This window comes from Mauremys mutica, chromosome 1, assembly GCF_020497125.1.
Source record: "Mauremys mutica isolate MM-2020 ecotype Southern chromosome 1, ASM2049712v1, whole genome shotgun sequence".
NCBI lineage: Eukaryota > Metazoa > Chordata > Testudines > Geoemydidae > Mauremys > Mauremys mutica.
In genome coordinates, this window is record NC_059072.1 from 216,477,165 (window position 1) to 216,502,785 (window position 25,621).

Consider the following 25,621-nt stretch of genomic DNA (forward strand, 5'->3'; position numbering starts at 1 on the left):
CCTCGGGGACCCAGCCTACCCGCTAATGCCCTGGCTCATGAAGCCCTATACAGGCGCCCTGGACAGTGACAAGGAGCTCTTCAACTACCGGCTGAGCAAGTGCAGAATGGTGGTGGAGTGTGCTTTCGGATGTCTCAAGGGGAGATGGAGGAGCTTACTGACTCGCTCGGATCTCAGCGAAACCAATATCCCCATTGTTATTGCAGCTTGCTGTGTGCTCCACAATCTCTGTGAGAGCAAGGGGGAGACCTTTATGGCGGGATGGGAGGTTGAGGCAAATCGCCTGGCTGCTGATTACGCTCAGCCAGACACCCGTGCGATTAGAAGAGCCCAGCGGGAAGCGCTGTGCATCCGGGAGGCTTTGAAAGCTAGGTTCCTCAGAGAGCAGGGTAACCTATGACTGTCCAGTTTCTTTACAGAGACGCTGAACCTGCCCCTGTTTCAATTACTGTTGACTTTTTTCTGCGGTTACATACCCCGTTCACCAGGTTTCCCCCCTTCCAACAGACGTTTAAAAATAAAGTAAATGAAACATTGTTAATTAACAAAGTTTTCTTTACTAATGAATTCGCGTTAAAGGGTTCAAACAGGGACGCAGACTGTGGTGGGTACGGTGTGCAGTGATGTACAGACCGCTTCTACACTCGAGGAATGACAGGCTCCTGCTCCTACAGCAGTCTCTGGGGGGAGGACGGTTACAGGAGGGTGTGCAGGAAGGGGTGGGTTTGCAGGAAGGGGTGAGGGGTGTGTGGGAAGGGTGAGTAGGTGTAGGGGGATGAGGGCTCTGGCTGGGGCTCAGGGCATCGGAGAGGCTCATGGCTAGGGTGGAAGGGCATGGTAAGGGCAGCCTGCCTTGCCATTTGTGGATGCCAGGCGCTCGGACCCTGGGGCAGCATACACCTCCCAGACTGACCTGGGGCAGCAGACACCTCCCAGAGTGACCCGGCTGCCTAGTGACTGCACTCTGTGTGTGACCTGCTGTTGATCCTGCCCCCATGTCTGTACCCTGGTAATGGTGGCTGTCCTATGCAATTAACAAACCCCTCCCCCCCCCTTCACACAAAGTCTTCTGCAAAGAAACATGACGGAAACAGTAATTAACAGCAAACTATTTTTAATACTCAACTACACAGTTGGGGGATGAAACTGGGATTTGGGATTGGGTGAGCCAGGAAGGGAAGCAATTCTCAAACTTTAGGGAATGAGAGCTGTTTGGTACATGAGCGCTCTGCTGGTGTGGAGTGACAGTTTTCACGGCCCCTAGCGCCCCTCCTTCTTGTTATTTTGGGTGAGGGGGGGACAGGACTTTGTGGCGGGGGAGGGCGGTTGCAGATACAGTGCAGGGGGGCTCTCTCCTCCTGCCTGCGGTCCTGCAGAACATCCACAAGGCGCCGGAGCGTGTCCGTTTGCTCCCTCATTAGGCCAAGCAGCTTTTGAGTCGCTTGCTGGTCTTCCTGCTGCCACCTGTCCTCCCGTTCGCTGTGTGAGCGCTGGTACTGAGAGACGGTCTCCCTCCACTGGCTCTGCTGGGCCGCCTCGGCTCTGGAGCAGGCCATCAGTTCAGCGAACACCTCGTCCCGAATCTTTTTCTTTCGCTGCCTAATCTGCGCCAGCCTCTGTGAGGGGGATGCCGGGGCAGGTCGGGAAACAGCCGCGGCTGTGTGATGGGAAAAAGGAAGTGATTTCCTTGCAAAGATACATGTTTGCGAACACTGAACACAGTCTGGTCTGTCTCTGTGAACAAAACCATACACGGCACCTATCTCATGCGCTCTCAGGACAAGTTCGAATTTTCGGCATTCGCTTTCATTGCCTGGGGTCTTGCACTGGAGATCAGACAAGCAGGGCACGACAGCAGAATCCGTGTAGCAGCCAGGTCTGGTAAGCCGTAAACTTTAGGCTGCTTAAAAGTTAATGTATAGCAGTGCCCTCCTGCTGCAGGCAATCCGGAAAGCATAAACTCTGACCCTGTTCCACCCCCTCGCGGCTGTCCCCGGGAAAGATCCCTGTATGCTTCCCCTCTGCAGCCTCCACCACGTGGCTGTTAAACGACACTTATTGTTTTGCAAAGGAAAAGTGAAGCATTCCCAATAGTAACATTACACTAATTCCCCTAATTAGATGCAGCAGTCGCCGAGCGAGATCACCCTGAGGCGGGTCACTAAGACAGACAGAGAGCGCATGCTGCGTGAAACCCTGCACAGACCAGGGCCCTATGCTGCCATGCTCGTGGAGGCAATGCTCCCACTGTACATGAGGATAGCCTGGCGCGGAAGAGTGTGCTTCCACGGAGCACCCAATAAGGCACCTCTCCCCAGGAACCTCCTGCGGAGGCTTTTCGAGTACCTCTACAAGAGCTTCGTGGAACTCTCCCAAGAAGATTTCTGTTCTATCCCCATATGCATTGACCTTCTTTTCATATAGTTTTTATTCCTGTTTTTTAAAAAATAAATGTTTACATGTTTATAGCACTTACCGACTGATCCTTCCCCTGATTCAGAGTCCGGGTTAATGGCCGGGGAGAGTTGGTAGGGGATCTCTGTGAGGTTGATGAAGAGATCCTGGCTGTCGGGGAAATCAGTATTGTAAGCGCTGTCGCCTGCCTCGTCCTCCACAAACCCTTCCTCATATTCCCCATCCGCGAACATCGCCGAGAAACTGCCCGTTGACACTATCCCATCCTCAGAGTCCACGGTCACTGGTGGGGCAGTGGTGGCAGACCCACCGAGAATGGCATGCAGTGCCTCGTAGAAGCGGCATGTCTGGGGCTGGGCTCCGGAGCGTCCGTTTGCCGCTTTGATTTTTTGGTAGCCTTGTCTCAGGTCCCTGATTTTCACGCGGCACTGCGTTGCATCCCGGCTGTATCCTCTGAATGCCATGGCTTTGGAGACCTTCTCGTAGGTCTTTGCATTCCGTTTTTTGTTGCGCAGCTCCGAAAGCACAGACTCATCGCCCCACACAGCGATCAGATCCAAGACTTCCCGGTCAGTCCATGCTGGGGCCCTCTTTCTACTCTGAGATTGCATGGACCCCTCTGCTGGAGATCTCTGCATCGTTGCCGGTGCTGCTGAGCTCGCCCTGATGTCCAACCAGGAATTGAGATTCAAACTGGCCAGACAGGAAAAGGAATTCAAATTTTCCCGGTGCTTTTCCTGTGTGGCTGGTCAGAACATCTGAGCTCGGACTGCTGTCCAGAGCGTCAACAGAGTGGTGCAGTGTGGGATAGCTCCCGGAGCTACTAAGGTCGATTTCCGTCCACACATAGGCTAACTCGACATAGCCATGTCAAATTTAGCGCTACTCCCCTCGTCAGGGTGGAGTACCGAATTCGAACTAAAGAGTTCTCTAGGTCGAACTAATTAGCTTCCTGGTGTGGACGGTTGCACGGTTAAATCGAATTAACGCTGCTAAATTCGACATAAACTCCTAGTGTAGACCAGGCCTAACAGGAATTAAGAATCATCACAAACCTTACCACCTCCTGATTCAAGTGCAAAACATACTTCAATAACCTAGGTTTGCTAATATATGCACATACTTACTGCACATATAGTGTACATATATTAAACTACTGTATATACAAAAACTGTACAATTTCTCCTTGGGAAGAGGAAGAAGGAAAGAGAGAATCACATACGACCACGCATGCTAGTCACACCACTTACTTCTGGAAGGTGCTCAAATACTATGAAGATGAAGATCATTTAAGAAATTATATAAATAAAATACGACAGAGAGACCTGAAGGGAGTGAGGGAGAGAGAGAGTGGACACATGTACATGAATTTAAAAGCAGAATGTTTTGGCCAGTCAGTACTCTGGGGTGTGGTGGAGGGAATGAAAATTCTGGATATTAGTTCATTGCAAAGTGAGTTTAATAAAAAGTATTCTATGAAAGTCTAATTGCCTGCTGCTAAATTGCTTTTGAAGTAATACTTACTGTTGCAAGAGAATTGCTATTAGCACCAAACTCAGGAAGCCATGTTTAAGATGTATTTTATGTGATAAGGTATTATCCAGGTAGAGTTCTGCTCTGTATTGGATGACAATGTGTATAACTAATATTGTCCTTTGAGACTAGTTTGCATGCAGTTGCTGGTATCGCACTGTTCAGCAGGCTGCTGCAGATAAGAATGAGTGATGGTGCCCTAGATTTTAATGGAAATTTTAGAGTGTATGCAGCAGTAGGGTGCAGTCTTCAGCAAAGAAAAACGAGCTGACTTGCAGGCATGAGAGGTCATCAAGAAAGATAAAGAAATAGGACATCCACTCCCAGCGAGGCAAGGCTTTTTAAAGGATATTATGGAAATGAGCAAGAACCAATTTAATTTTTATAATGCCACTCCATTTAACTTTAAAATACAAGGTCAAGGTACTGTGTTTTTCTTAATGATTAAAGATTTGGAATGCTCTTTTTGTTTGAACCCTACTATGTTTTTGTGGCAAAGACTGAATGTGAGAGAGGATTGAACTGGGACTCAAAAACATGAAAAATATGTCCCAACTCCTCCCAAATAGAAATTGAAGAGAGAAATCTGATTAACACTTTCCTATTTATCCTGACAGAAGAATTTATTTTCTCAGGAAGCCCCTATTTAAAATTAGCATGATCCCAGAACAGTAATAGATCTTGTTTTTGCATACAATCTATAAAAACTATATCAAAGATCCAGGGTCTGAAAATAGTTCCTGTTACAATAACATTTTAGAGCTCCCTTTCTTAGCAGAAGCCTAATTTACACATTAGATGTGAGACTTGTGTGACCATTAGGCTTCTGAAATACCCTCACTACCAGATTCTTACAAGAAAGTTTTATTTTTAATGAGAAGAAATGGTGCTGGATCTTGGGTGGGGAGAGCCAGAGACCTGAGGTGGCACCAGGCATTCTCTTTCTCAGGTGCTTGGCTGGTTCTTGCTCATGTGCTCAGGATTTAACTGATTGCCATACCTGGGGGTGCGAAGGAATTTTCCCCTGGGTCAGATTTGTCATGATGTAGGGGAACTTTTGCCTTCCTCTGTAGCACATGGGTACAGCTCACTTGCCAGGATTATCTGGGTATATCTCACTTAATCATTTCCCTGCTATTGCAGGGTTCTCAGTCCACCTTGATCTGTCCTATTCTGTGCCTCTAGCAGAAAATAGTCTAGTCTCTTGTGGGCTGCAATATTTTGGTCTAATATTGGTTGCTGGGTTTAGTGTAGGGTTCTGGGTGGTGCTGCTGGCCTGTGATATACAAATATACAGGTGGTCAGACTAGATGATATTGGTGGTCCCTTAAACACTCTCTCTCTCTTTCTCTCTAGTATATTAGTTTGAAAGTTTTCTGTAGGAAATCAATTTGAAGGAGCTACTTAAATTTGGCAAAATAATCTGCTAATGTTTTAATGTGTGATGATAAAACACAGGGTGTAGGATGGATCCTTTAACTGAAAGACAAACCAGAATCTACTAAAATATAACATTTCTGTGAACTGAAAGACTGTGTAAGTTGCAATAAGTGAGCTGTCTTTCTAAAGTAGTATATTGTGCTTGTGCGACTTCCAATGGCACCAACTAAGAAAACAGACCATTGTGATGGATTTAGAGGCCTCGGGCCAGAACTTTATTGTTTAATATAGATCACAGTTACTTGGCAACTTCTTGCCTCTGTGGTCCATAACTTCTCAGAAGGCCCCATGGACACATAGCTGGTGTGCATCCAGTGAGTTTGAGATTGCCCCAGCATCCACACCAAAAAGTCCTCAAATCAGCCTTCTTTTGAGGTAGTCTTGTTCCTAAGCCTGATATCAATGCCTGCTTCACACACTCCAGTTTCTTCCTTTCTATACTTACCTTAAACCTGCAGGACTCCAAGCCCTCACCCAAATTTTGGGAAAACCCAACTCTAATCACCAGAGACTTCTTCCTACAGCTGCCACATTATTCCTTAGTAAATACTCAATGACCTCAATCATGCTAAACATGCTGACACAGTAAGATGCAAATACCTCTGGAAAAGGTTCTCATGTGATTTTTAATAAATCTAGAGTGGCAAGTGAGTCTGTTTTCATTGAATATCTGCATCTCAGTCACATACAGGAAGTGCAGAGGCAAATTTAAAATGACATTTAGATTCAAAAGTCAGACTTTTTCAAACTTCTGAAAAGATTCAAGCTTTGAGTGTATTTTTATTATTATTATTTCATTTGAACCAATTCATCTGATCTTAATCATCACTCTGAATAGCAAGTACCATCAATTTCTGGATAACCATAAAGCAAATCAAGCAAAGGTAGAAGGTGGGTGGGGAGGGTGAGGGAAATGGAATATAAATAATCAAATGGTCAGTGAGAATTCCACAGCACCTGCCTGCTGTGGTAACATGCCACATGTCTAGATTTCATCTATAGTAAGCTAACACTGGTTCCTCTTCAACAAGGGTTGCAATGATGGGAGTTCCAGTGTACTAAAGTTCTGGGGACTGCTGGTGTTTTTAGCCACTAGGTCATTTTAAATTGCTCTGATCACTTTTAAGTAATGCAGTGCCTTGAATGCCAGTGGCTGCCAGGAGCCTTAGCTGCTGGGGTGGCTGAACTGATGGTTGTGGTGGGAAATTTTTCAGAAAAGATTTGACATTCCACTTCCAGCTGGGAGTCAGGAGAATGAACTAGGTTGATTGACACACAGGCTAACCATGAAAACAGCAGATTAAAGGATGCATAGAGCCTTGTTACATGGAACAGAAGGAAGGAAAGAAAGAATTTCTATGGGAATTCAGTAAAGGCAAGGATTACAAAATGAAACAAATCCATTATTTATTTCTAGAGATTGGTTTTCACATGTCAAGGTTTTGATCTATAAGATACCATGATTCTGAGTTCTGTTTTCCAGGGACAGGAAACTAGGATTAAGATATTTATACTGTCTCATCATTTGGATTACTAGCTAGTACCAAAGCTGTCAATGTGACGTGTAGAAGAATATATTCTGAGGTTTAAACTCAGTTTGTAGATTTTGTAGTTGATCACTTACAAGCAAAATATATTATACTCCACACAAACTCTACTCACTTTAAAAACCAGTCTTTTTTCTGTACTTTTGAGTCACTGATGTGTTTATTTCTTGATTGAAGTCCTAGAAGAGACTTTGTAAATGTGTAATTATGTTGATTTATTAAAAATGAAGCAGGCCTGTGTGATATGTGGTGGGTTTCCCCTCCCTCCTTTTTCTCTTCTCTGGCTTAAAAGGTTCATTTTCAAAATTGATTGTATTTTCAGAATACCTCATTGCTGACAGCAGTGGAATACTAAATATCAGTCAGTTGTGTTAATGCATCTAATGTAAACTTCAGGCACATTACATTTATTTATATAGCACAGCACTGATACCAAAATGCTGTTTCCATTCTTTTATATAGGAAGAGCTTTTTCTGATCTTTTTTTAAAGTTATGTACAATGCTGCTATTGGTAACGTACATTTATCTAGGGTTATAAATGCATATTGTCCTGTACAGTGGGATGCTAGCCAGCATTTTCCATCTTTGCTCCTTAGAGTTAAATATCTAAACAAGTGGCCTGATTTTTAGACGTGCTTATTTAGATGTGCCCCGATTTCAATTTAAAACCCTTGAACATTGGTATTAAAGATTTGGATAGACTATTCCAACCATCATCATTTCCCCCCCTCGTTTTGCAGAAAGTCTGCAGATTATCTGCTACTACTGCTTACCTTCTGCCACACATTAGGTCAACCAAGCTTCTAGACAAGAAACATTGGATGCACCACAGGCTCAGGGCTCAGCTCCACCCATCCCTCACCATGGGTTGTGCCTTAAAAGACACAGTATGATTTTTGTATTTAAGAACACGTTGTTTTGTGATATCATTAGCACTACCTTGTGGTGAATAGAAGGAGTTTCAGCATTAGTTTTGAAACTCCTCACAGTTTTTTTTAGGCTTTTAGGTAGACTGTTAGTATAGTTTTTGCAGATAATTTAGGACAATCTAGCCCAAGAAGGAGTTACATATAGCAGCAATACCCCAGGAACTGACCAGAGAGGAAACTGACACCTTTTGATAATCTGTTTATCAAAATCAGTGAGTAAACTCATCCTTCAGTTATTATATTATTTAAAAATAAATGTGGTACACATTAATGTACATCTATTGTGTATCTTCAGTTTTTGCTTACATTATATTCTGTTGATCAACCATTTGTTCTGTTGATCAATACTTACATGCATATTATTCCATTAGATTGTACTAGGTTTACTTTCTATCTATGTTCCAATCATAGTTATACCCAAAACTTTCCCTAGTTAATGGAAAGCAGGAGGGGAGGAAGGAATAAATGTTCTAACATGTTTTATCTTTAGTTCCTGTGACTGCCTGAAGTATTTATATTCAGTTTTTAGCTTGGCTAAGCCAGTTAGACTATCGTCTCAAAGGGAGAAGTCTCAAACCTTGGCAGGTGTTGAGCACTGAGAAAGTTAATGAAAAAAGGGACAATCTTGCCACAGTACTTTGTTTATAATTCATGAGAATATTGTTCTTGGCTCCACAGGGAAATTTTTCCATACTGCCCTACCACATAAAATGAAGGTTTATCAATGGTGATGAGCTGCAGAAGGGATGATTCCCATATAAAGGAGGAAGAGATGGAATGTTATATATACATTATATATAAAATTCCATCTCTTCCTCCTTATATATATATTAGTCACTTATATACATAATATATATATATATTAGTCACTTCCAATTTCAATTAAGATAACATATCTTCCTCTACCACTACTCCAACCCTACTGGATACAAAAACATAATCCAAACGTTATTTAAGTTGGGGGAAATATCTCATTCATCTATGTTAAATTTTAGAGCTCTGAATTGGACTTGCCCGTACAGCTGAAGAGAGCTGGTTGCCACAAGAGAGCTGGTTCAGCAGAAGTCTTCTACTTTTTTCTGTCTGGGGTTCATCAATGGAGAGCCTAGAGTAGAATGCGTATTTTTGTGATTTAAACTCCTCATCAAAATTGTGGTCATCAAAATTATTTCTACCATGTATAGTAATCAACTTCCAAATAATAACATGAAAACCATTATTGCCTTGGCCCAATGTGGTTTTCTAGACACTGAAACAGTATGAGTTACTTCTGTCTATATGCTCCTTACCACCCAGTCTTTGGGGGTTCAAAACACTCCCTCAGAAACATTTTATTTTCATCTGGTTTGGGCCTCTGCTGAAGCTAGCACATGCTGAGAGAAACAAAGTATTCTAGGCACGATCCATATCTAAAGAAATTGTGCCGTCTGGTGTCTCTAGAGTACCTTGAAGAGTTTACATTATTCACAGAAGCTGTGTTTTCATTTAAAATCCCGTTGCTTTATGCATGTTATCATCACTGACAATCCCTTCTAGTCAGTATCCTCCTGCTATCCTTTCTATGTGGTTATTTACCCAGACAAATAGATATCTTCTTGATTCACCACTTGAACAATGAACTACGTGACTTTGGTCTTTATAGACTTTCTGTGTATTAATGCACTCCTTTTGGCTCATGCCAGGACTTTTAGAAGCTGTAGAACTTCACTTATTGTAGTTTGTACTTCACACTACTTTTGAATGCTACAACATTCAGAAAATCTAGAAGATGGCAAAGTGGCAAACCAGCCACTTCCAGCCTATGAATAATTAGATTCTTACCTGCTATTCTTGCTTGTAAATGCTTGATTTCACATAGAAAAAAGCTCAAAAGGCCTCAATGAATTCAGACTCCTCTTATCTCTATTTTGCAGGTAATTGTTTCTCTTCTTACCAGAGCCCAGTGCAGCTTACTTGTCATCCAGGAGTCGATGTTACTTCCATATAACATTAGCATATTAAGCAGATTGGAGACTGACAAGCAACAGTGTCCTTAATAAGGAAATAATCAAGGTTTAGAGCATGTCTGTCATGCAAAATAAAATGCTGAGATGGCCTGGAGGCTAGCTATCATGGAAGCAAATGCCTGCTTCAGATGCTCCCGAGTGATAAATGAAGTAAAATGATTAACATACAGATATATTTTTTTCTTAAAATAGTATTTTTGTTTCACATTTTTCATTCCACTCTGATTGCCTGCCTGCTTGTTTCAGAGCTAATGCATTTTCCTGAGCTGATGTTTTAGTTTGTTCTGGAGTGACCTTAAGAGATGTTTTAATGCATAAAAGACCTTGTGCAGGTGTTATCTTTTTGTCAAAAGATGGATTGGAAGCTATCAGTAACGTTTCCTATCTCTTTTACATCAATTGACATTTTTCTGATATAAATGCACTTTTTTCAAGTGGAAATATTTGAAGCCTCTGATTTACCAATTAAAGAAGGTGTAGTCATGTTCTGAAAACCCTTTCAGAGCTTTTATTTTGTTTTCAGAATTGCTGTTCATGTCTTGTCTGATGGATTATAACAGAATGCCAACCCTGTAGTTCTCAGTGCTTTTGAAGAAATGCAGGGCATTAGAGAATCATAGAATATTATGGTTGGAAGAGACCTCTTGCTCAAAATGCATCTTACACAAATACTTTTGTCATTTAATTACATTTTCTTTTTCCTTAATATTTAAATAAAAATAAACTTTTGTGGCTAATGCGTTACTGAAATCATGCAAAATAGGGATTTTTAGGTATGAATTGCCATACTGGATTGAACCAGGAGTTCATGTTATTATGCAGAAAATAATCTTAAAAGTTTTTTAAGCTTTAATAGAAATCTCATGTGTAATAGAAACAAATAAATCTGTTTAGTCAAAAGTATGCAGGAAGGTATGATTGCTTTATGATACCAAAACATATGAAATTTGTTAACTAGTCAAGTATAATTTAATTCTTAATAACATTTTCTTAAATAGGGACAGTCAGTCTTTTTAGCACCAAATTACTTATGTCAAATGTTGATTTTTCTTGTTCTCCTGTAATAACTTATAAAATTACTAGGAATGCTCAGTTTAAGCTAAACTGCTAAAGTGGCTTCCACAGTTCTATTGACTTACCTTAAAGAATTGTACGGAAATTTTCTATCTTACAGATAGCAATTGGTAAACCTGTTGTGAATCTTGAAAAATTCTTCTGTCATTAATTACATTTTTTCCCCTTCAGTGAGAGATCCTGCAATACACACAACAACTTTTCTTCTGTCACTGCCATATAGTAATATTTTAACTGGCTCTGTAGGCATATTGTTATAATTATAATTTTAATTTAAATGTATGTTGGGCTCTTTTACAGCACATTTTGGCAGTCACTGTTCCACAATAGAAGTCTGGAGAGTTGTCAGAATTGTCTGTTTTATGGCAAGGCCTATTTAGCACCTAAAGTTTGTCTGAGAACTCAGTTAAATGCTCCTACCTATTCTTGTGGTGACATAATGTTCTGCTGGCATCTCATGAGTTTAAAATACGAGCATCTTGCCCATCAAAAATCATTTTACCCTTAAAAGAGTTAATTCTTTATTATACGATTAAAAATAAAATCCACATGAGCTGAATATTTCTCCCCGCATGCTTAACTGATGTAGTATATTCACTTACATAGGAGCACTTGTATTTTAGTACCAATCAACAAACAAACAAGTTTGTAAAGTAAGTACCTGTTGGCCTAAATCAGCATTTCCCAAACTTCTGAAAGCTGAGCTCCCCTTCCAGAAAATTAATCCAGTTGTGTTCCTCTTAAACTTTACCATGTGTTGTTAAAGGCAAATGCGTCTTAACTGATACAACTTCAATGCCCTTCTATAGGCCCAGGCCAGTCCTTCACAGCATACACCCCACAGTTTGGGGAAAAGCGGAGGTATAGCTTCATAATATGGTATTGCTCCAACAGCATTTAAAGTTCACTAACATTTGAAGTATCATCGTTGGCCTCTGAGTTAGCACCCATTGAAATGAATGGGGCAGTTCACACCCCAGAGCTGTATTTCAGGATTGCTACAAACTCAGGCAGCCATTGCTACATTGGTTAACTCAGAGGACCATTTGTTTTTTTGTTTTGTTTTTATCATGCAGCTTTGTTGGAGCTGTGCTGCCTGGGATTTCCTGGCTAGCCCCTGGCTACCTTAACAGGGTTCCTCAGTATGGAGGAGGATCTGGAGAAAACTTAATACAAGGAGTGCATGAGCTTTCCTTATTCGTTTAACCTTCCTCTTCCTTTGGGTATTAGTGGGGTGATGGGGATGTTCATCCCCACTTGCAGGTTTGCAGAACTGCAGAGATTCCTCCAAAGTTTAAGGGAAAGAAGGAACACTGTCACAGAAGGGGGGGATCCAAAATCTGGTCCTTAGTAAGCGGTATCATTAAGGGTACTAATTCTGATTGTTTATCACCGTCTGGTCAGGCAGAAGCATCTCTATTTACATTTGTATTAAAGTTCCAATCACATTTTCACAATTGTGATATATACTTTCTCACTTGCCAACCCATGCAAATTTCCCTGAGTGTAGCAGCCTCTCAGGCAGAACTTGGAAGTGAAATAAAATTACCAGTAATGGTTTTCTTTATTACTAGAACAATGTGTTACTGCTTTTCCAATTTGCAGCACCAGGCATGGTACTGGGCTGTAAGAACTGCCTCGGGGGGCCCCGCTGGACAAATGTTAGAGGAAGAGCAGCCTGAGCTTTTGCTGGTCTCACAGCATACAACTGTAAGGCCCATCAAGAGTTGTTGAAGAGAGTTGCCTTAAGCTTGGGCATCCAGTGGAGGACGTGAAAGAATCCTTGATAGATGGTTTGGCCATGGTAGGTCCTTCTAGAGTGACCTGCCTTTCACCAAGGCAAATATGTGCCCCATTATGGAAGCAATTATGGACTCTTTCATCCTTTCCCTCACCTCTACAAGGGCTGAGCGCAAATACTATGTGCCAGTACAGGGGTTTGAGTACCTCTTTTCTCATCAGCCCCCTCCCCACCAGGCTCTCTGGTAGTATCAGCAGGCAATGAGGGAAAACATCTGGGGCATCAGGGTGTGACCCCCCCTCAAAGCAAAAGATGGGAGAAAAAAAAAGATCTGTTTAGTAGGAAAGTTTATTCTACTGGGGAGTTACAACTACAGTTATGAAAGGTTAGTAACCATTGTTCTGATCCCTGCCCTGAGTAGTGTGGAGTACCCTCAACTCCAATCAAATACAAGGATGGTGAGGGTGTTTGGCAACTCGCAATGTCAGGCTCTTGGCTTTTTTATGTCTTGTGCGTTGACTCTCCATTGAGCTAATGTAATTTAGTGAAATGACTCAGCATTAAAAAAAAAAAGCAAGGTTTGTTTAGATTAGTGTTTATAACTATAATAAAATGTCACATCATGGAAAAATATTCATATTCCCCAGCTTGGTGTTCAACTCAGTCCTCCTCTGACCCTTGGCCTTGGAATTCTATCTTCTCAAAGGCAGAGTCTCTTCATCTGCCTCTCCTGCAGCTCTTCTTATAGCCCTTCCTATGCACTTGAGTGCGGGGGGCGGGGGGCTGGAACAATTTGTAAAGTGGGGGTATTAAGAGTCTTTGAACCAAATTGTAAGCCCTGTATATAATGGAAACCACTTCAACCCAGGAGGTGCTGCAGCACCTCTCACACCCCTAGTTCCAGCACCTCTGCTTGAGTGCCAGTGGAAGGGAAGGGAGGGGCTGAGCTACAGTCACTCTTTGTTCAGTAGGGACCACCGAGTGTGCCTACAGATTGTCACAGCTGTTTTTGGTTTGTTTTTTTGTAGAATGTCTCCTCCTTTTCTTGAAGGTAAAACATAATATAATTTTCTTGTAATGAGACATGGTTATTTTAACTGTAAAGTCCAGAATGACACAGCACCTTTTTTCCATTCACAGGCAAGTGTTGCAATAAGATCCTTGGCTTACATTTATTTCTTAAATGTCAGACTCTACTGAGACATAAATAACTAACATTAGACAGTTGGTAACAGTAGTATTTCTGAAGATCCCTTTTTATGTTTATAACTTAATATTATCTGCATTGAAATCAATTGATGAATTTAATAATCAAAAATGAAATTATGAGAATATGTAAATCTAGTATCCCTAGTTCTCCATGCTTACGAAAGCATTGAAATTAAGCCTTTGGATAAGAAGGTTTGTGACTGAAACAGTTATTCTGCACAATGGCTCTATGGAGGAATGGTATTAGATACTGAAGATTCCAAAGCATAGTCAAAAGAAGGCATTGTCTCTAGTGGTTACCACGGGGAACAGGATAAGAATTGTGCAAAATATTGTTAGCAAAACCAAAACTCAGTTCAAGTTGGACTGGTGTTTTTCCAAGATGAAATGTCATGGGGGTGGAGGATGAAATGCAGGTTTGGATGGAGAGAAATGGATCAGGAATAGAGAAGCAAAGTTTGTGAACTGTCGGACTAGAAGACATGTGAGTGCATGAGATCAGCTAGACAAAGGATGTAGAAAGCGATAAAGAAAGGACCAAGGACAAAGCCTTTTAAGATTTCCACAGAAAGGGGGGGGGAAGAGGAAGAGAGGAGAGCTCCTCCCTAAGGAGCCACTGAGGCAGCCAGAGGTACAGAAGAACCAGGAGGGGATGGTGTCATGAAAGCCAAAGTAGGTAAAAAATTCTAGGAACAGGGTGTGATCACTTACAAATCTACATTTCTATAACTCCCAGCAACAGGAATGAACTCCTGAGTTGACATGGCTGAGCAGTTTGGGACAAGTAACAATTTAATAACAGGAGGAGAAGCAGAGGTAGGACACTTGACCCTTGCAGCTGGGATTCCAAATCACATAACCTGGTTGGGGGTTCCAGTTTTGCCCCAAAATCAGGGAACTCTGTTACGCCTTCAATGCCTCAGTGCTACAGTGTTTGGGTTGCTGACTGAAAGAGCTTTTTAAATTATTATTATTTTAAAACATCGGTTTCAATCTGAATTTTAAGGGAATATTTCTGCTGGACTTTGCATTTGTAAAAGCTGCTTTTTACAAAATAAAGTTTTCAGGTCAAATTTGAATTAAATGTTCAGTTAATGGGTTTGATCCTCAGACCAGAGGGTCAAGCCCTTTGTGTGTAATTTGACTGGATATTGACTCAGGAACGGCTCTTTAAAGGTGAAAAGTATCACTGTTACCATGTTAGTGTAATATACCAAAGTCTACCTTGCCTGCTTCATACTTAAGGCAAAGTCTACCTTGCCTGCTTTGGAGTATGTAAACAGTTAAAACCCTAAAGTAACTCATCGTCTTGACTATCTCAGTAATTCGTTGCTACAAGGAAACCACTTTCACATGTTGAATGTTGCCCAGGATAAATTTACTCCTTTATTACCTGCTACATTTGAAGCCAAGTCAATACAAGCAGGGTGCACTGGCAGCCAGCCCAGTCCTTTTTGCCATTAATTTTCCTTATTAGGGGACACAAAGTGATTGCCTTAGTACAGTGCTATGTTTCTCTCTTATATGTAAGATGGGAAGGATTTTGCTGTTTCCACAGATGAAAAAAAGGATTCCGAGACATTTCTCATGCCTGTCAACAGGCATTTTTTAATATTAGTGATGCAGAACAAATATTTCATCTCAGTGTAAGATTTTATTTTATTGAAAAATGTGCATAAAATTCTATCTTGCTTGAAAATGAAGCATAAAGGATATGAATATGAGAGTTCAGAAAAATATTGGGGCTGTTTTTTTCAAAGGTGTAAAGCACCCACAGCTCTCCACCTCTTTAAGTTAGGCCAATTGTGTGCACCCCTGTTTGATATTTTCGTGAATGAGAATTTATAATGGGAGCTGACTACAGTCGTATATATTGACCATCTGGGATGAAGAGGGAATTAGTAATATTTTTATGAAACCAAAGTACAGTTTCCCTCTGTGCTTTGCATGTTTACCCAGTGAAGGGAAAAAGTGTTAAGTCTCCTCTTGGGGGCAGCATAGGACATGAGGGGTGGCTGCTGCCTTGCTGTCTGGGCCGCATTGTGATAGTTTGGTGAGATGGTCATTTCTCCATAGTCAAAGGACACTGTCAAATCTAGCTGAAATCTAGTCGGGTTTTTTTAGGTGAGTTAAGAATAACTGTTGGTATTATTCCTGTCTCCAAGTCGCTGCCATGGGCCACTTCCACACCCCCCAGTACATCTGACTGTTCAAAACTAGGAACTGAACTCCCAGTGCATGCGAGTAGGAGCCAGCCTGAGACTTACAGAAGACAGATATAAGACTTTCTGCTACTTTGACAAAGGAAGCAGACAGGGAAGACCAGCATCAGGAAAGAGGGTAGTCATCTCAATATTAGCCAGGAAGGGTTACTGAAGGAGAAGTGTGTGACTTCTTTGCTCCTAGATGGGAAAATTGTTGGTCATTAGTATCCAGTATTTTGAGTTTATTTGCTATTCTTTTGGAACTCTTACTTGAAAGTAAAGCCAGCCCTGAGGAAGGAACTTGAATTGAATGATTGATGGACATTTTAATCCACCTTTTTTGAGTTCCCCTTCCCCCACCAGCACACAGACCCCTGTCGGTTTTTGTGGGTTTAAATTAATATTTTCTTAATTTCTTTAGTGACTTTCTCTACCATGTTGCCATGTGAAACAGACACACAAATAGAGGAAAGTGACTGACCCAAACAAACAGGGGAAGAAAGAATCGTGCGTTTCTCTGTTCTCTTTGGTATAGTAATCTGGTACATTACTAGTAACAATAGAATGTAAGGTTTGTTTGTTTTCAGACAGAAGTGCAATTTTAAGTTGATGGTGCCACCGAGCCACAGAACCAGTGCTACAAGAGGCTTGTAGGAGCCTCTTCAGTGTGGCAGACTGCCAAGGAGTCCTACTCTTCCTTCAGGGTAGGCCCCGCAGCCTCACCACCTACTAGACTGAGCCTCTTGGCTACATCCTCCCCTGCTTCACACCATAAGCTCTGTCTAGACAGTTCAATTGAGACAGACGCCTAGCTAGAGAACTCTGCACTCTTCAGGTACTAATGCACCCCCGCACATATTTGTAGTGACACCATACAGCCTTTTCAAAATAGAGTAGGGTTTATTAGACAATTGGAACACAGCATTGGAAGTCCTTACATTAGCACAGAGAAATGGAGCATAGTCCATTCTGGTCAAGCCAGAGCAAACACCAGCCAAACTGTAGTCGATTCCAATTCTGTCTCTCTCCTTAGTCAGTCCAAGGAGAGAGCACTGAGCTTCCTCCAGAAGTCCACGCTTTGTCCCCTGCTGGTCACGTCTCAGTTCTTAGTTCTTGAGCTTGGGGTCTCTGCTCAGCTTCCCTGCTGAGAGTTTGGGGAACAACCTTCTTCCTCTGGATCCTTGTTTGCTAGGTTTCAATGTTCTGGTCACTGGGGTTTTTTCGTGGTTTCTTTCAGATTCTGCACTGATATGGGTTGCTTTCAGCAGGTACCAGACAGTTTCTTAATGACCCTATTCACTGCGGCCGAGACAGCAAGGCAGCAGCCACCCCTCATGTCCTATGCTGCCCCCAAGAGGAGACTTAACACTTTTTCCCTTCATTGGGTAAACATGCAAAGCACAGAGGGAAACTGTACTTTGGTTTCATAAAAATATTACAAATTCCCTCTTCATCCCAGATGGTCAATATATACGACTGTAGTCAGCTCCCATTATAAATTCTCATTTTAACCCCTTTTTCACTTTGTCTAGCAAAATTAGTTTGACTAAACAAATGTTGCGTTTATCCTGAAGGCTAAGGAGAGTCTTTTGGCAAAATGTGGTCAATCTGCATATGAATTAATTAATTTATTTTGCTCAAAAATGGCCTATTCCTGACCCATCAGACTCCCCATATAGTTAAATCTCCTTAAAATCATGTATGAGCTATTGTTGAAGAAAATAAGTTTAAACTAAATTATTGTCTCAAATGTAATAATGGCTATCATGTGTGAACAAGCAACTTCCTTCTGATAGCTGACTACAGTTCAGTGACAACAGCCCAGACTCCCCTTACATTTGACATTTAGTAGTCATTCACACCTGTGCAAGCAAATGCAAATTGTGTATATATATCTCCTCACTATATGTTCCATTCTATGCATCCGATGAAGTGGGCTGTAGCCCATGAAAGCTTATGCTCAAATAAATTTGTTAGTCTCTAAGGTACCACAGGTACTCCTGTTCTTTTCACGGCTGCTATTCTGAAACCTGTCAAATTGCTTGTAAAACACTACCAAATCAGGCCATTTTCACCAAGGTTGTGCTTGGTTTGCATAGATATAATTGACAAAAAGTGTGACATAGGTCTGTGTGCTTGGAATTGGAGGCCTATATTGCAGGTTTCTGGGAAATATCTAATAGCTGTGTGGCTTGTGTGTGAGTTAACAATTGATTTTTTGTAGAATAACAGCTCTTATTTTCCACTTGCAAAGTATTGAAAATAACAGTCACACTGTTTCTGAGCTAATTCTGAAAATCTACCTTGAAAAATGAGCCATTTAGTAGCAATTCCAAGGTTTAGGTTGCAACCAGGTTTAGGTTGCATTATAAGCTCTATACTCACTCCCTTTACAGTTTAGCACAAAAACTACTTTTGCTGTTATTTGCAAGGTACAGTAGATTTTCTTTAAGTTTAACAGAATTAATGTCTAACTTTTTAAATCTCTCTAACTAAAAATGTATCACCTTGATTGTAAAACTTCAGAATCTACAGACAATTTAATACAATTAAAATCTAGATCATTAAAAAAAAATTGCAGACTTACTTATCACAGTCATTTTCATCCTTTAGTAGATAAATGGACAGTGCATAAAGTTTTCATGGTCCTGTGGACGTGTAATGTTTAGCTAGGAGGAGGACAAGTGGAGGAGAAATAGCCATGCTCTGGGGAACCTGCAGAGCTCGGGAAGGCCAGGAGAGAGAGGCAACCCAAGTACTGTTTTGAAATCTAGAAGTTCTTCAGGGCTATGGTGTATGAGGGAACTGGGAGCTGTGCAGAGTTTCTAAGCTGATTTTTGCAGGAGGGGCAGGATCATGTAGTGCTTCTAAGGTCTGTATTGACCCGGTATATTTTAAAGAATAAGGAAATTAACAGATGAGAAACGTCATTATCTTCAAATTAAGTGTATTACTATCCGTGTACACCAAAGAACTTGGCACTCACAAAGCACAGCTTCCCCAACCCCCAAAAGCTTTAAAATTAAGAACTAGAACAATTGAGGGAAGAAACAAATACTTGGCTGCATTTGCCTTTCATTGTAGGGGTCAAAGAGGTAAAAAAAAAAATATTTCATTTGAACTTACCCCCAACCCCTGGACCCAGGCCATAACCAGAGTGCCATTCAAGGGCATAAAGCTCAGTGTAACACCCTCCCCCACCCCTATTGGTGCAATGTATTTCGTCTCTGTCTCTCAGGGACCTAGTGGGGAGGCCCCAGCTCAGTGACAGCAAGTAAGATTCCAGCAACAGTAGGAGCAACAGCAGTCGTGTGTTCAGAGACACGACTGATGTTCTCACAGCTAACATTCTGTGAACTGTTCCTATGGGCAGAGTGGCAGGAGAAGATGGTAGGGACCTGGGTTTAGTTTAACAGTATTGGGTGGAAGGACAGCAGAGACAAATTGAAGGATAGGTATAGCTGAAAAATAGGGGGTAGGCTCTCTCTTAGGTCATGTCTATACTATAGGGATTATAGAGGCATGGCTCTGGTGCTATAACTATGCTGGAGTAACCCTGCAAAGTATATGCAGCCTACAGTGACAGTCACTGCTGGAATACCATTTCCCAAAGTGATGTAGCTAGGTTGTTAGACGCATTTTTATTTTTATTCTGTTCATTTTGTATATAAACAGGTGTTTTTTTTTAAATTGTCTCCTCTAGAGATCTGAACAAATGTTGCACCCAACTTCAAGGATGATCTACTTTTCTCTTAGGTTATGGAATCTAGACAGAGGGATCAATGTTTGCTCATCTCATCTTAATTTGGAGTGGGAATATTCTTTCCACTATCACAGCACTTGAGGAAAAACATCTCTGGAAGATTTGTCATGTGAGCTATTGGTTTATGTTGTGCTATGAAATTCAGAAAGTCAGAGGAGTTCTTTCTTGCCATCCTTGAAATACATAATCTCTCAGTTGTGCGTCTTCTGCACAACATGGCAACTCTTTCATCCCAAGCAGGGACTATAATTTCGACTCCTGAGCTAGCTTTTTCCTTCCACTTTTTATAATACAGGACTGATGCATAATGTGGGTTCCCTTGGCTAATTCCCTAGCTATAGAACTAGCTATGGAAATCATTTAATAGCTGCAGACTACTAATTTGTGAGGGGAACTTCTCATTTAAAAGACCGTTAAATTATATTATTAGATGAGCTCAGTGACATTATTTAAAAGCCCTCTTAATTAGCATTTTGCTCTACAATAATATTCAGTTTGCGAACAACAAGTGGTTATTACTGTCACTGACTTACTATCCGTTTTAGGAAAATGTGCTGCAAAATTCATTTAGAGTTTCTACTAAAATCACTCTTAAAATGCTTTGGAATTCAAGTAGTAGTATTTCTCTGGACAGGTTCAGGTTTATCTGATTCCAAATGAACAACCCTGGCGCATGTATTATGGACTTTTTTTCTTCTTTTTATTTAAAGCTGTCACGTTTCTCATGTTCACATGGAGCAGGCATATAAACAACTGCAAATGCTACAGGTTCTTATCTGGAAAATAAAATGCTGTAAGTGAGTCATCCTGCCTTATATGTGCTCTGTGTTCTCCTCAAAAACAGACCTGTCATTTGTGTGGCTTCTCCCACATAAGGCTCCACTGATCCATAATTCAAAGGTCATAGGATTAAAATTTGATTTTCTCAAGGTGAAATACAGAGTATATGTGCAAAAACTGGATAGCCAATAATATCCAGGTATTATTAAGATCAAGTTGCATGGAAAGGACCAGTCAGGTGGTACCAAAACATTATTTGCATTTAGTCAGGTTATCTCACTGGTGTTGGCATGTTGGTAATTGGCATGTTGGTATTCACAACAACAAATTATTTTCCTGAAAATAATTGCTTGAGGTTGTATGAGCTACAGTTTCACTAACATACAGCCTTATTGCCACTGAAAGAGGGAGAAAAAGAATCTCTGGTACATATATATATATATATATATATATATATATATAAGCCTTTCTCCGTCTCAGATCTTGCAGTTTCTGTTGTGATGGTGGGTGTCTTAAAATCTTACAAGTTCAAAGTTTCACTAGTGTTAGAGAGAGTGCAAAGTGTTCTGAGTCACATCTGACCTGGAAGAATTTTGAGTCTACATGATTAGGGTGGCTGGCCAGGATCCACTAGAAAAGAACGTTCCGTTTTACAGCTTTAACCCCCTTCTATTAAATATTACTCAAATATGAAACCATGGTGTGTGATAACAGAGAAGAAACTGAAGTGGTTGTTAGAACTTGTGGACAGTACATTATTAGGTGCTCTCTGTTTAGATATAGGGGGTTCTTTGGGAGCTGAAAGAGGAAGGGATAGAGCTGGGAACATGAGTGCAGAGGAACAGGATTTAGCTGACTTTGTATGAAGTAGGATGAGGGATAAAGGATGCATCATACATGGGATAAAATTAGGATACTTACATGATTTGTTTCAAGATTTAACTGAAGCTGCAAACACTTTGATTAGTGGTAATGGGAAAAATCACTGACTTGCTGTTTGAGTTTGTAGCTAAATGACCACTCTTACCACAGATATCTAAATAGTTCCCTGTTCAGAGGGAATTTACTTTTTTCCCCTGAAAACATTTAGCCCATCTCAAGTGGCCAACCTCTAAAAAATATGAAGACTATTTGTGGGCTAGAACATTGCACACACACTGACACCTAAATTTGTAAGGCTGTCATTGACTCTTGTGTAACCCAGTGGTGAATACGTATTACAGTTTCCTCTCTTTGCTGACCCAGAGAGGATGTGAGATTTTACAACTACCAGTTACAGCATGTTGGCTCTGTAGCTTAAGCTGTAGCAGCTCATGTGTTTAGCTCTCAGGGTTCCCTAGTTCAATATGTGGTGTGTTGGACAAGAAAACAGCTGTCATAATTGCTTACAGGTGGAGCGGTTTCAAAACATAATTACCTCTTGTTTAGGGAGCTGTTCATTTTAAAGACAAAAGTATTTCTTTCTTTTTTTTTCTATTGCCTATCTTCCTGGTAATGTGAGCTCAGTTACTTTAGATGAGGAAATGTAACAAGTAAATTAGGGTTTTATACAATTAAACTTCCCTGAGTTAGAGAGCTTGCAATATGTTAAGTATTTTATCATAATGAATTTATTTGGTATTCTCTTTAATAGCAGTATCATCATAATGACTGTATTTAGTACTGATGGAGAGGAATATTTACTTGCATAGAAGTTTCATTTTAATTTGATGTTAGGTAAATATACCATTAAAATAAACTGCTTCTGTGCACTCCTTTCAGATATCTAAATAACAAGATAACTTTATTTGAACACGGAGACCTTAATTCTGTCTACATATTTTTTTCATGTACTGTAGTCCATAGAGTAGTTTCCAGAGGCAGATAGCTTGCCTACATATGTTTTCACCAACAACAGATAAGTCTTTTTCTATGTGGCTGTCCTACTCAATCTTCATTTGCCAGGTCTACTTTACTACTGTTTACTGCTCTCTTGCTCATTGCTAGAATTAAACAGGGCTGGTGGAAAGTATGAAACAAGGGTTTTAAAATACTTTCTATGTATACATAGGAGCAGATTCTGATTGCTTTACTCATGTTGAATATCACCTTATTCTGCAAGTACTCCTAGTGAAGTTAGTGTGACAACTTGTGCAGTAAGGTAGTGTTTTAAACAGAGTAAGCAAAAGTGACACATGTGGGGGACATGGGGAGGAGGCTGTCACATTCCCCCCGCCCCATTTGCGGCTTGGCTTGTAGGAAGCACGATCATACTGACTGAGCACGCTCAGTGACATTGCTGAAGCTGGCTGCCCTCACTCTGTCCTGTCCTGTCCACCGCCCCCATTCCCTGGCAGGCATGGGTCATCTCTGAGAGTAGAATCTGACTTACACTGAATATTTTCATAAACATGCATCTGGCTGACAGGAAATTTCCAGCACTGGAGGAATAAGGAGATTCTCAACCCTGCATTTTTTTTCTGGTAATAGATGAAAATTACTTAAACTAGAAATTTTTATTCTTTTGTCTAAGAATGCGACCTCTGAGCCACCTTAGAGTGAATAACAAAGTTTGAAAAAATTTACATTGGTATAATTAAGTAACATTATAGATGGAGGCACGTATGGTTTCTCCACTGTTCAATTTCTTAAATGTGCCAACTGCTAGGGGTGCCAGGCACCCGGTTTTTAACCCCGAACACTCAGTCGAAAAGGGTCCTTGGTGGCTCCAGTCGGCACTGCCATTAAAAGTCCGGTTGGTGGCACAGCGGGAGCACGGGGCTAAGGCACAGGGCTAAGGCAGGCTCCCTGCCTGCCCTAGCTCCACTCCAGAGCCCACACCCCCAGCCCAGAGCCCAACCCCCTGCCCCAGCCCAGAGCTCTCTCCTGCACCCCAAATCGCTCATCCCCAACCCCATCCCAGAGCCCACACCGGCAGACCTCACCCCCCATCCCACACCCCAACCCCCTGCCCCAGCCCAGTGAAAGAGAGTGAGGGTGGGGGAGAACAAGCGACGGAGGGAGGGGGGTGGAGCAAGCAAGGGTGGGGCCTTGAAGAAGGGGCAGTGAAGGGTCGGGTTTGGGGAAGGGGTGTTCGGTTTGGTATTATTAGAAGTTGACAACCCTGTCCAGTGCCATAGTGTCTGAACTTCACTATTAACTCTTGAGGGTTCAGCAGAAAACAAAATTCTGATCCAGAATTCAAATACAAGTATGTGGGTAAGAAAGGAATTGCTTTTTAATAATTTTATCTTAAAATATAGTAATGTTATATTGATGCTCTGACCCTTCTTTCTAGCATTTGGATCTTATATATTTTTAGTACAAACATTTTGTAATTTGTATTTAAAATGAGACAGTTTGGGAGATTAGTGTTTGTAGTAGGAAGGTGGTGGTAACTTCAGGAAGGTACAGGCATGGGTTGATTGTCCAGAGTGTACAATGAAATGTGGGAGTAGGCAGTGCAGTGGACTTAGGGGTTGGGGTGTTGGCCCTATCTGCCAACATTTTTATTGGGCAAGACACAGTGAGTATCAATTTCTTTCCTGGGCTGCAGGGTGAGAGATTGCTGAAAAAAAATCATGCTTAGGAGAGAATGCAAAAAGTACAGGAGCAGTTATAGCCCTTTCCGTTATTGCTCAGTCTCTTCCAATGATTTTTGCCCTTCAGCTTTCTTCTTTCTCCTCTTTTTCTTTTCCCTTCATCCCCCTTTTTAGTCTTTTTTTTTTACTTCTATCAGTTTGATTCCCCATTTTTTTTATCCTCCCCGTTCCCCTGCTTTCCTATCATCTTCTTTCTCCTCCTTTTGTTTCTCTAGTTATGCCTTTCCCTATTCCTCTCCCATTCTTTCTCCCTCTTCTTCCATCCTTAGGTATGTTAAAGCCTTTGCTTCTTTTAAAACATTCTTACTGTAGTTGCTACTGGTCCAACGGTGGTTCTGCTTTATGGACTCTTCCATAGGCTCTTCCATAGGCAGCACTTTTTTGACAGGAAGCCCTGCTTTCTGAAGTGTCAATTCAGCAAAGCAGACTAATGAACTAACATCAGCAAAGAAGAAACTGCAGTGAGGATATTTTAAAATCAGCAGAGTCTTTTGAAGGTAGAAGTGAATGGGAAAGAAGACAAGGTATTTGCAAGAATCACTACAGCCCCACTTTGCCATAAATAAAATTAAAGACATTGCTTGCTAAAACAGGATGGCAGCACTGTTTACCATGCAACTTAAATCTTCAAAGGGACCCTTGTTTGACACCTCATCAAACTTTACCCTTTGAGATACAGTATTTTATGATAATGACCATCCTCAGGCCAAGTTCTCAGAAATGAATGATGATATAAAATAATTGCATCTATCTTTATAGTCTTAAAAACTGTGCATTTATTTTTGCTTCATATTCTGATGAGGTTTTTTTCGCTCTCCCATGCCATTTTCATCTTTCAGTAACTACATTATAATTTATGTTTAGGAAGGTCTTTACAATAGAAAAATGTGTGTTGCATATGTTCTTATTTATTTCTTTGGCAGAAGACCCATAAATCAGCAATGAAAATAAGATTTCAGAGGGTTTATGTTAAGAAAGCCTTCACCTATTTAAGATTATTACATGAAGTGCTTGAGTGGCTGGAAGGGAGCTGACACCCAGCTACCACAAGAAAGATTTCCTCTCGCTGGAGGCAGGGGTTAAGAAGGTGATTCACAGTCCTGGGTACCCCGAGAACTGTCACCATGTCCAAAAAACATTTTTGGAGAGTTAAGTCCTTTGTTTTCCCACTGAACTATTACCACATGGATAGTGGCTATGAAAGCTTCCTGTGCGCCTGTCTACGCTTAAGATGCTACAGTGACACAGATGCGCTACTGTAGCATTCAGTATGGACACTGCCTGTGCCCATTGCTGTAGTTAATCCACCTCCCTGAGAGGCATCGACATAGTGCTGTCTATACAGGGACTTAGGTCAGCTTAGTAGTGCTGCTCAGGGATATGAATTTTTCACACCTC

At 41.2% G+C, this 25,621-nt stretch overlaps 1 protein-coding gene across 18 annotated transcripts in view; it reads left to right on the forward strand.

The window, feature by feature from the left end:
- The window catches only part of DMD (dystrophin), a 2,044,659-nt gene that overhangs the window by 1,317,257 nt on the left and 701,781 nt on the right, over positions 1 to 25,621 (forward strand). Inside the window, exon 1 of one of the 18 annotated variants that reach the window (XM_045002028.1) lies at positions 19,868 to 19,971. The exons of the other annotated variants lie outside the window; for them this stretch is intronic. Coding sequence (XP_044857963.1) covers positions 19,882 to 19,971 — 90 coding nt within the window. The 5' untranslated portion in view covers positions 19,868 to 19,881. Of the gene's footprint in view, positions 1 to 19,867; positions 19,972 to 25,621 lie in introns of those variants that run through there. 18 annotated transcript variants of the gene reach the window in all.